At 39.5% G+C, this 12078-nt stretch overlaps 1 protein-coding gene across 3 annotated transcripts in view; it reads right to left on the minus strand.

Moving 5' to 3' along the window:
• Positions 1–12078, minus strand: part of CDK15 (cyclin dependent kinase 15) — a 120905-nt gene that overhangs the window by 49747 nt on the left and 59080 nt on the right. For all 3 annotated transcript variants that reach the window (XM_032754930.2, XM_058439687.1, XM_058439689.1), the window contains exons 8-9: positions 11187–11310; positions 9402–9522 (exon numbers count right to left, since the gene is read on the minus strand). In XM_032754930.2, coding sequence (XP_032610821.1) covers positions 9402–9522; positions 11187–11310 — 245 coding nt within the window. The remainder of the gene's footprint in view (positions 1–9401; positions 9523–11186; positions 11311–12078) is intronic.

Below are 12078 nucleotides of genomic sequence, written 5' to 3' on the forward strand. Positions count from 1 at the left end.
AATCTACCTGCCTAGGCCTCCCAAAATGCTAGGACTACAGATGTGAGCCACTGTGCCTGGCCTGAAAAACACTGTTTAGATTACTTTTCATTGATTGTGTAGGAGAAAACAGATTTCTTGACAATCAAGTTTAAAAATTGCTTTGTGTCTGGTTTGGGAACAGAATACCTATTAAAAGAAAGACTGAAATTTATTTGTATCTTATCCTGTAAAAATATACAAAAACCCTTTTCATAACCAAATATTTGGTTTTAGCTTAACTGACTGGCTTGTTCTTAGCGTTTTGTTTAAAAAATGATATCAGACTGAGTTTTGCAAGCAGGTTTTTCCTCCATCAAGCAACAGGTTGTTTTTATTGCCAATTTTTTTTTTTCCTTTTTTTTGAGACAGGATCTCACTCTGTCACTCAGGCTGGAGTGCAGTGGTGCAATCTCAGCTCACTGCAACCTCCACCTCCCAGGTTCAAGTGATTCTCCTGCCTCAGCCTCCCGAGTAACTGGGATTACAGGCATGCACCACCATGCCTGGCTGATTTTTGTATTTTTAGTACAGACAGGGTTTCACCATGTTGGCCAGGCTGGTCTCAAACTCTTGGCCTCAATTGATCCACCTGCCCCAGCCTTCCAAAGTGCTGGAATTACAGGCGTGAGCCACCATACCCAGCCTTATTGCTGATTTTTAAAAAGCCAATTTGGATATAACAGCCCCATTTTATTCTTTTTCTTTTTTATTTTCTAATTTTTTTATAGAGATGGGATCTCACTATGTTGCCCAGGCTGGTCTTGAGCTCCAAGCCTCAAGCAATCCTCCTGCCTTGGCCTCCCAAAGTACTGGGATTACAGGTGTGAGCCACCACACACTTGGCCTATTTTTTCTTTTCTACTGATTTTTGCTGTATAAGAAACATCTTGATATGGGACACAAGAATTTTGATCAGATAAATGTAACATGAATTTGGTAAAGTATCTTGAGGTAAATTTGTAGAATTATTGTTATTTTAAAGTTCCTCATTAACTTGTATTTAAATATCCATGTTCTTTTTGTCTCCTGTCTTTAAAACAAGAGATACTAAGGGTATAAATGAAACAATAGATGAAGGCAAATAAAAGTGATGGAAAACTCTCAAATGCTTAAAAACACCCTGGTTGCTAGCAATGGTCCACTAAGAGATAAGTCAACTGAGAAACCTAGTTAGTGGGCACCACCAAACGGTCTCCACCCTGCCCCCCATGACTTCTCCACATGGACTTTCTTGAAAGGCCTCAGACCATTTTGTTTTGAAGTAAAAATAAGTATGTGTCTGTGTATATAAAATACATACATAATTGGGTTATTACTTGCTTATAAAATAGAAATGGAAATGTACTGGCTTTTAAAGGCACGAACTAACCCTCTATCCAGTTCCCAAACACCTTCCAGAAACCCCAGGAGCTCACAAACCACTAGAAGGATTGAAAACATTTTAAACAAGTTTCAAAAAATGACATTCCTAGGTTTAAGCCTGTAATTCACTTTCTTTTCTCCCCCAAAAAGCCTTCCATTGCCTGGAAGAAGCTTGTTGCCTTTTCATGGTGTGTTTTCATACTTACAGCTGTAGGGAACCAAGAAGTCATTTTGTTACACAATTCCTTAGTGTCCTTTATCTTCTATACCACTAAACTTGTATACAAAATTATGTAAAATATATTAGCAAAAACTAGAGCATTCAAGCCATTACGTAAGTACCATAAAGTAACACAAGATGTTTGTGTTCCAGAGATAAAATGCCAATATTTGGTTTATATGGTTGAAATTCTCCATTTGCGTTTTGGGGAAGGTTGAAACCTTCCTCATCTAACAAATCTAAGTCTAAGGTTACTCATTTATACACACACACATACACACACACTATGTATATAGTGTGTGTGTGTATGTGTGCACTTGTGCAAGCCTTTAGAACACTTATAAAACAAAATTCCTAAATCAATTTTATTTCAGTACATGGACTATCCATAGGTACTGTAAATATCAATGCATTGATAACAAAATAAGCCCACACTGTAAATTTGAAAGGTGACAGATCTGTTCTAGGTGTAAGCTTGTAATCCCAGCACTTCAGGAGGCCGAGGCGGGCAGATCACGAGGTCAGTTTGAGACCAGCCTGGCCAACGTGGTGAAACTCCGTCTCTGCTAAAAATACAAAAATTAGTTGGGTGTGGTGGTGTGTTCCTGTAATCCCAGCTACTCAGGAGGCTGAGGCAGGAGAATCACTTGAATCGGGGAGTTGGAGGTTGTAGTGAGCCGACATCGCACCACTGCACTCCAGCCTGGGTGACAGAGCCAGACTCCATCTAATAAACAAAAAACAAAAAACAAAAAACAAAAACAAAAAAAAACTATGCAATTTATCTTATTTTTTCATTTCTGTTCAGAACTGTTTTTTTTTTTAAATTTGCTTCTTACCCTTAAGAATACAAGTTATGTGGCTATCATCTATTTTGCCCACCACAGACTATTCTTAAAGCAAACATTTTAAATATTCTGAACATTCAAGTCCAGATAGGGAACCAGCTTCTATTTCCATTTATTTTTCTGTTTTGTCTTTAAATCTTCATTCCTGGGGCTCCTCTTACCCCACATATCTTTAAGCTTCTCCTGGATTTCTGCTCTGTGGAGATACCCCTGGGGCAGCCCATGTAGATGAAGGGGAAATTCATATGCAGGGGAGAAAAGACCCGGTGACATCAAACATTAAACCCTTCCAGAAGGGAGAGATGCGCTGGGTCATTTTATTGTTGCAACTGTGGTTCTTCAGTCAAGTTAGAGGAAACTGCTTACATGTTTTCTCCTCTTTCTGGTTCTCCTCCTACTTTTTCTCTATTCTGAGCATGAACAAATTCTTCCATAAGAGGGGGAAAGATTCCTTAGATTCCTTAGGCAATCCCTGGAGAAAAAAAATCCATCTCAGGAGTTTTAGGCTTTTTGGAGGTGCAAGGAGAATATCAAAATGTTGTTGGGAGAAATGAATCAGTATTTCATTTTTTACTGTTGAAGTTAATTCAGAATAACGTAACATATGGCAGTGACATGACATTCTCACTTGCTTTTCCCTAGACCACTCTTTTTATATTTGGAAGTTTGCAGCGAGAAATGTGACAGTGAAGGATCTGTTAGGCGGAGACAACTTTCTCTAGTCCTAACACCAGCAGCTGCCTGAAACTGATACTGAATAGCTGCCTGAAACTTGTGCACTGAAATAAATGCTTCTTGAAAACTCAGTGTACTACGACATGGATGAACCTTGAAAATGTTATGCTAAGCAAAACAAGCTGGACACAGAAGAGGTATCGTAGGATTCCACTTACATGAGGCACCAAGAATAGTCAAATTCATCAAGATAAAAAGTAGAATCGTGGTTACCAGGGGCTGAGGAGAGAGGGTAATGGGAAATTATCATTTAATACATGCAGAGTTCGAGTTTGGGATGATGAAAAGTTCTGGAGATGGACAGTGGTGACGGTTACACAACAATGTGAATGTACTGAATGTCACCGAATTGTATACCTGAAAATGGTGATGAATGGTAAATTTTATGTATACTTTAACACAATACAAAAAACTAAAAACCACACCATTTAATAATCCTAAAATATTGCATTTTTCTCACTAAAGTCACTAATGGAATCTTTTAAGGTCTGAAAAGGTAGCAGAAAGAGAGAGAAGAAAAGACGTCGGAAGATGAGAGAATGTTGGTTGGGAGCTTTGGGAATAACCAATATGTCCTGGTTGCAAGTTTTCCATAATTAACTAGAGCCCCTGTTTATTTGCCCTGGCCCCCTACTGACACTGCTGCCACCAGGCCTCATTGTGAAGGAGAGGCTCTGCACTACGGGTTATAATTGGTTTCTTTAAGACAAAGGCACTAATGCTCACCCAGTGTCATCTACCTCCTACAAAGGCATTCACTTTGGACCCTATGGGGTTGCATGGCCTAGCAGAATAGGATTATTCTTTCTTTTTCATTCTTTGTCAGCTGGAAATCTTCTCCCTTCTCACTTCCCCTCTTATCACTCTGAAAAGAAAAAGAAAAAAATGGGAGGAGAGGGATCTCAGTGTAAACACCCAAGGTCTAGCAATTACTTTGAGGGTAAACAAATATAGTGAGCTCAATGGAAGATGCATATTGTTCTATTTCTACATTGCATTTTTAGTTTTACCAGGCAAACAACAATCAAATGGAATGAATAAGAGTAATAACAATAATTTTAACTTATAACTGCATTTTTATATTGTAAGTGTCATTGTTGTTCATGGTTAAATTCATGAAACATTTATCCATGGAATAACATACATTTTTGTATATGCGGTAAAAAGGTAAGAGATATAGGTTGGTGCAAAAGCAATTATGGTTTTGCCATTACTTTGAATGGCAAAAACTGCGATTACTTTTTCACCAACCTAATACATAGTTTAAGAGAGACTTAAAGAACTGGTAGATGAGCTGAAGAAATTACCCAGAATGCATCACAGAAAGTTAAGGAAATGGAAAATATGAAGGAGAGAAGAGAAATGGATAACAGAAGAATGTGGTCTAATAGTCTTTCATTGGAGCTCTACAGAGAGAGAATAGAATAGAGTCAATATTCAAAAAGAAAATGGCTGATGAAAGACATGAATTCATAAATGGAAGAAACACAAGATATACCAAGCAGGCCAAGTAAAAAGAAATCCACACTAGACACCTCCTAGAGAAAACTGCATAATTATAAAGGCAAAGAAAAAAGTCTTTAAAACATCCAGAGAAAATGAGATCACCTGCAAAAGGAAGATAATAAGGCTAAAAGCAAACTCCTCGACAGCAACAATGGAAGACAAAGAAGGGGAATGACATCTTCAAAGTTCTGAGAGAAAATAACTGTCAGTCTAGAATCACATCCCCAACAAAACTACCTTTCAATAATTAGGGTTTATCGTCTGAAAATAAAAACAGAGAATTTGCCACCAGCAGGCCTACACACACACATACACACACACACACACAAAACAAAACACTCTAAAAGATGTGTTTCAGGAGAAAGGAAAATTATTCTGAAAGTGGTAACTAAAGTGTACAAAGGAATAATGAGCAGTCTTACATTTATTTGCACTTAATGAAAATAGCTTCAAAGCATATAAAGCAATAGTGGATAGAATTCTGACAAATCAAAAATATAGTGAATGAGTTCAACACACCTTTCATTGGTAGGTTAAAAAGACGAAAATAATATAAAGAAGATTTGGATAATACAATTAGCAACCTTGAATTTTTGGACATATGTAAAAATGGGTACTTGGCCAGGCGCGGTGGCTCACGCCTGTAATCCCAGCACTTTGGGAGGCCAATGTGGGCGGATCACCTGACATCTAAAGTTCGAGACCAGCCTGGCCAACATGGCGAAACCCCGTCTCTACTAAAACTACAAAAATTAGCCGGGCATGATGGTGTGCGCCTGTAATCCCAGCTACTTGGGAGGTTAAGGAAGGAGAATCGCTTGAACCCAGGAGGTGGAGGTTGCAGTGTGCTGAGATTGAGCCACTGCATTCCAGCCATGGAGACAGAGTAAGACTCTGTCTCAAAAAAAAAAAAAAAAAAAAACCAGCACTCAACAATTGGGCAGACACACGCATTCTTCTCAAACACACATGAAGAAATTACAAACACTGATTACATATTAGGCTAGTGCTGCCTTACACTAACTTTGATGAAACAGTAAGGATTTCGCAAGTTGGAGGCAACTTTTAATCTTGAAATAATTTCAAACTTACAGAAAAGTTGCAGCAGTATAAAGAACTCTCTTATATCCTCCAAACAGGTTCATCCATTGCCAGTATTTTGTCACTTTTGTTTCATTATTTTATCTGTCTGTCTGTCTGTCTGTCTATATCTTTTCTGAAGCATTGGGGAGTAAATTGTAGATATCATGACTCTCCATCCCTAAATAATTATGTTGGTATTTTCTGAGAACCAAAGTATCCTCTTACATAACAACAGTGCAATTATCAAAATCAGGAAATTTAACATTCATCCAATACCCCTATCTAATCCACAGTCCCTACTGAAATTTCACCTATAGTCCCTACAGTATTCTTTAGAGCACCATCTCCCCCAAGATCCAATCTAGGACCATGCATTACATTTAGTTGGCAGGTTTCTGGAGTCTCCTTTAATCTGGAACAGTTCCTCAGTCTTTATCTTTTAAAATCTTGACACTTCTAATAAGTACAGGTCAGTTACTCTGTAGAATGTCCCTTAAACTAGGTTTATCTGATGTATCTTCATGAAGAAGATGAATAGGCTGGGAGACTTGGCCTACAAGATATCAAGTATTATTGCAAAGCTACAGACATTAAAAAAAAACTGAAATATTCACTAACAGAAAATAAAGTATAGCTAAACAGATCAACATGGATGAATCTTAGAAACATGTAACATATTGAATGAAACAAAGCCAAGTCACAGAAGACTAAAAGCAATATTACATCACGGCTGAGGCAGGAGAATGGTGTGAACCTAGGAGGCGGACCTTGCAGTAAGCCGAGATGGCGCCACCGCACTCCAGCCTGGGCGACAGAGTGAGACTCCGTCTCAAAAATAAAAACCCTTAAAATCAAGTAAAACAAAAAAATATTCTTTAGAATACCTCTAAAATGTAAAAGGATTATTTTTAAAAAGATATAAGAGAATACTGATGAAAAAAAGAAAAAAAATCAGGTAGAAGGCCTTCTAGTGGAGGGGCAGGTTGATGGGAAAGGGACACAGTTGATAGGAGAGTATGGATTATGTTCTAGTTGTTACACTGGGTAGCAGGTTATGAAGCTCACGTTATTAAGCTTCTTAATTGGTTGGGCATGGTGGCTTATACCTGTAATCCCAGCACTTTGGGAGGCCAAGGCAGGAGGATCTCTTGAAACCAGGAGTTTGAGACCAGCATGGGCAACAAAGTGAGACTCTGTCTCTACATTTTTTTTTTTTTAATTAGCCAGGTGTGGTGGCACACACCTGTATTCCTAGCTACTCAGGAGGCTGAGGCAGGAGGATCACTTAAGCCCAGGAGTTGGAGGCTGCAGTGAGACAATCTCACCTCTGTACTCCAGCCTGGGCAACCAAGGGAGACCCTGTCTCTAAAAGTAAATTAAGCTTCTTAATCTACATCGGCTTTCTTAATCTTGATACTACAGACGTTTTGGGTTGGATAAATCTTTGTTGCAGGGGGCTGTCCTCTGCACTGTAGGATGTTTAGCAGCATCCCTGGTCTCTACCCACTAGATGCCAGTGCTACCCCCCACTACCCCACCCCCAGCTGTGAAAACAAAAAATGTTTCCAGACATTGCCAAATGTCCCCTGCAGAGCAAAATTGCTCCCTCGTTGAGAATCACTGATCTACATATATGTTATATATACTCTTGAATGTTGTAAATATTCCATAATAAAATATAGTTTAAAATTGATGGGTAGAAGTTTCACTCTCTCTGTGAAACATAATCAGGAAGATGTCATTAAGAGCTGAGTAAGCCAGAGCCTGCCAGAGTCCTTTGAAGTGACAGTGCTGAGCGGTGTGAGCTGACAGTTTCAGGAGGGTTTTGACTAGCAGATGATATTTCTATAAATTGTACCGGGTATCAGAAATCAATGACTCTACACTGGAGAAAAATGTCTGCAACCTTTCTTAATTCTTTGGGAGATCTAAAAGCTTAGTTTAGCCTTTTAGGACACCATTTAATTTTTTAAAATCAATTATGGATTTTTGAAAACGGGGCTTTGTGTTTTTATATAAACCCTTTCTTCCAAGGTACTGAAAGAGATTCATATATTTCATTACCTTTGGGGAGTTGTCTGTGTCTGTAAAATCATCATATATATAACAGTGGCCCCCAAATGACTGGGAGGTCTCCAGGAATATGATCCAGAGAAAATAACACTGCCGTTCTAGGATGATGAGTGTCTGAGAGCCTATGCTCACTATTGTACCCCATTAACTTTAGAGCCTCCCCAGCTCTGTGGCTTTACTTGATAGCACCTATCTGGATTCCTTCCTTCCTTCCTTCCTTCCTTCCTTCCTTCCTTCCTTCCTTCCTTCCTTCCTTCCTCCCTCCCTCCCCACCTCTCCCCCCTCTCCCTCTCCTTCTCTTTTCCTCTCTCCCTCTCTCTCTCTCTCTCTCTCTCTTTCAGACGAGGTCTCGCTCTGTAACCCAGGCTGGATTGCAGGGATACCATCAAGACTCACTGCAGCCTCAATTTCTCAGGCTCAGGAGATCCTCCTACTTCAGCCTCCTGAAGTGTTTAATTAGCCATCACACCTGACAAATTTCTTTTTAAATGTAGAGACAGCATCTCACTGTGCTACCCAGGCTGGTCTTAAACAACTGGGCTGAAGCAATTGATCTTCCAGCCTTGGTCTCCCAAAGCACTGTGATTACAGGCATGAGCCGGCAAGCCCAGCCACCTATTTGGTTCTTATATTTGTACTACAGTTCCATTTAACTCAGATGGAGAGAGTTTATTACCTTCATTTTTTAAAATGGAGAAACATAGAGAGGATACATGACTTTTTCAAGATAACGGAATCCAAAGTTAATTAATTAGAAATCGAACTGGCATGAAAATCAGGTGTCTTGAAGTTTGGTCTTTATGCTTTTTTTTTTCCCTAAACCAGGCTCTGAACTACTTTTGGGCATGTGTGAGTATGTTCATGCAGATGTGTGTGCATGCACATGCACGTGCACACACATCTGTGTGTCTGTGGTTTGGGGATGTATGTTTGTTTCTCTGAGGATAAGGTGTCAAGGAGGAGACAAAGCAAAGGATTAAAGAGAGGAGCTAGGAAGAAACGCATGAAAGAAAGAGCATGAGATTGCCAGGGTGCAGTGGTGCAACCCTATAGTCCCAGCTACTCAAGAGGCTGAAGTGGGAGGACTGCTTCAGCCTGGGAGCTCAAGACCAGCCTGGACAATATAGTGAGACCCCAATCTCAAAAAATAAAATAAAATAAACAGAAAGAGTGTTGGATTCAGAAGATGCCTTGGGCAAGAACTCTGTGGGTCTCAGTTCAACAGTAAAAGGTTATAGAATAATTGTAAGAATCTTATATAAATATTAGTATTTTTTTAGTAGAGCTACTCAGGAGGCTGAGGCAGGAGAATTGCTTGAATCTGGGAGGCGGAGGTTGCAGTGAGCCGAGATCGCACCACTGCACTCCAGCCTGGGCAATACAGCGAGACTCCATTTCAAAAAACAAACAAACAAACAACAACAACAAAAAATATATATATATACACACATGATTGCCATTTTTAGAATTATTAAAATATAATGTAGATGATAAAGCAACCCTTGTGAGTAGGATGACTCACATTTTCTCCATTTTCTTGGCACCACTCTTACCATATGTCCAGCTCAGAGGAATATTCAGTGGCTCCCAGCAAAGCATCGGGGGGCCGGTACCAGAGGGTCACGACTTCTGAAGAGTATGTCTGGCTGGGAATGGACTTGGCCCGGGCAAGACCTGTCCAAAAGGGAAAAGCATAAAATCCATTGTTCTGGACCTTGGCTTGCACCATGATGCACTGGACCAGGGTAAACACCATTAAAAAAAACACACACACACAAACTTTAGGTGCTTTTAGTAGAACTAATCGCTATCTTGACTCTTTATCACTTCATCAAGTGAATTTCTCAAATTTTGGCCTGCATTGCAGCTAGATGTGGCCTTGGCAGCTGAGTGTGGTCAAGTGACTAAGTTCTTGCCTATATGACATGAACAGAGGTGATGTGTGAACTTCCAGATCATGCCTTAGTGGAGGGGTTAAGGATTCTGCTTCCCTTTTCTCCTTCCTCTGGGCTGTGATGAGCAGGAGGTGGCAGCCATCTTGAAACATACAATTGGGGATGGTGGAGCCACGTGACAGAAGCAGCCTGGGCCAAGATCACATGGGGCCACCATACATGCTCTGCGTGCTTAGGTCAGAACTGTGATGCGAGAGAAAGTTAAGTTTCTAGCATGTTATACCTCTGTAATTTTGGGTCTCTGTAACAGAAACTGAGCTGTTCATGACTAACATGGCCACCTTCCGTTTTGGCACTCCAGGAAAGCCCAGTTTAGTAGATAAACGGTAGGGACTGCTCATCCAAAATTAATTAGTTTGGTAGGACCTTAGATGAATTTCTAAGTACTGTTCTGCAAAATTAGTCTTTCTGTCAGTCAGCTGTTTATCTCACAGAATTGCATGATCTATTGTTGGGAAAAACTTCAATAGATGAGTTTGTTATTGTGGAGAACTGATAAACAAATACCTGTTAAATGCTTACATGTCAGGATAAAAGCTGCCATCTCAGAATAAATACTGCAGTGACAGTATCACCATTTGGCATCTGCCAAACAGAGAAGAGTGGTTCCTTAGTTCACATAGAGCCAGTTTTTCAACAAGTATTTATTAAGCACCTACTATGGTACCAGGCACTAGGGATAAAATGATAAGCAAAAACAAACCCAGGCTGCCCTCATTATGCTTACAATCCAGTTGAGACAAAATCATCATGCAAATCTATATATATTTGTGCATGTGGGTGTGCTCACACATGTGTATTTATTTGTACGTATGCATATATGTATTTATGTGTGTGAATATAATTATAAACTGTGATAAGTGCTAAAATGGAAAGATACAGTGATACTTAGAGGAAATCTGCTTCACTTTAATGGGAATAAAACTTTGCATCTCACACTTATATAAAGAAGGTAGGAGAGCATGAACAAGTGTCCTGGAGTCTCCATCCTGACAGGAGTCCATGCTACAATCTGGGGTTAGCCTCTTTATCATCTTAGGATAATCTCAATCTATTCCAATATAATTTGTATATTCACTTAGATTTAGGAAAACTTACTAAATACAGTTTACCAATGTCTCTATATCAAAACTGGCAGTGGGGCAGCAGGGGTGCCCAGCTTTTGGCCATCTGACTAAACTGGGACTTGGTGGAATCCTAGAAAGCTACCAATCCCTCCCTGTTTCGTGCCTCACACTTCCTTTGTGGTAGTTTAATATCCTCACAAAGCATCATGTTCTCGGGCCTCCAGTTTTCAAAGGCCAGGCCCAGTCAACGCTTAAACAAGTGCACACAAAAGCGTCATTTTTCACAGCCCAGAATGAGACCCGAGGGGCGACTTACCAAAATCAGCCAGTTTGAGCTCTCCCAGGTGACTGATGAGTAAGTTCTGAGGTTTCAGGTCCCTGTGAAGAACGTGTTGGTGGTGGATGTACGCCAGGCCCCGCAAAAGTTGAAACATGAAAAGCTAGAAGGAAGAAACACTATCCATAAGGAGATTTGAGCCACCACGTGCTGATTTCACCTCTAAATCAAAAACAGTCATCTCAAAGAATATAGTAAAAGTGTCTCTTGAGAGACCAAAAAAAAAAAAAAAAGAAGAAGAAGAAGAAGATTTTTACATTCAGAGGGGGAAGAAAAAGGACAAGGAAAGTCAAGTAACTAGACTGTGTCCTAAACAAAGGGATTCTGGCTTTTCCTGACATCTCATTTCTTTGATACTGAAGGAATTACCCTTCTTTAAAAATCTAAAGTGAAACTTTGAAGTTTCCTTTGGAACACTAGTTACTGATTTACATGTGAAAGATTTAATTTTTTTCCCCACCAATGAACTTGGCATATAAGATCAAAGTTGACCTGGAAATGATATTCTAAAGTTTACAACTGCTTAAGTTTTCCAAGCTTTCTGATATGAAACCCTTTTAAAAACACAACACAAGGAGATCACACTAAAAAATATATCTTTAGATGGTATTAGAAAATAAAGAAATCTGGTATCTTTTTAAAGCTATTTTTAAAGTCTTAAATTCAAAGTTGAAAACAAGGGAAATACACAGTACAGATGAAAAGGGAAGAGAGACCAAAAGAAGTTAGACCCCCCCCTCAAAAAAATCAAAAAAGAATAAGGAATAAATTGTAGGGGGAAGAAGAGAGAAAGGGTAAATGGTAGTGGTGGAGAAATAAAAGGGAAAAACACATTCTGAGCCCCAATTTAAAAATGTTTCATGTGGTTATG

This window comes from Hylobates moloch, unplaced genomic scaffold (assembly GCF_009828535.3).
Source record: "Hylobates moloch isolate HMO894 unplaced genomic scaffold, HMol_V3 SCAFFOLD_1, whole genome shotgun sequence".
Taxonomy (NCBI): domain Eukaryota; kingdom Metazoa; phylum Chordata; class Mammalia; order Primates; family Hylobatidae; genus Hylobates; species Hylobates moloch.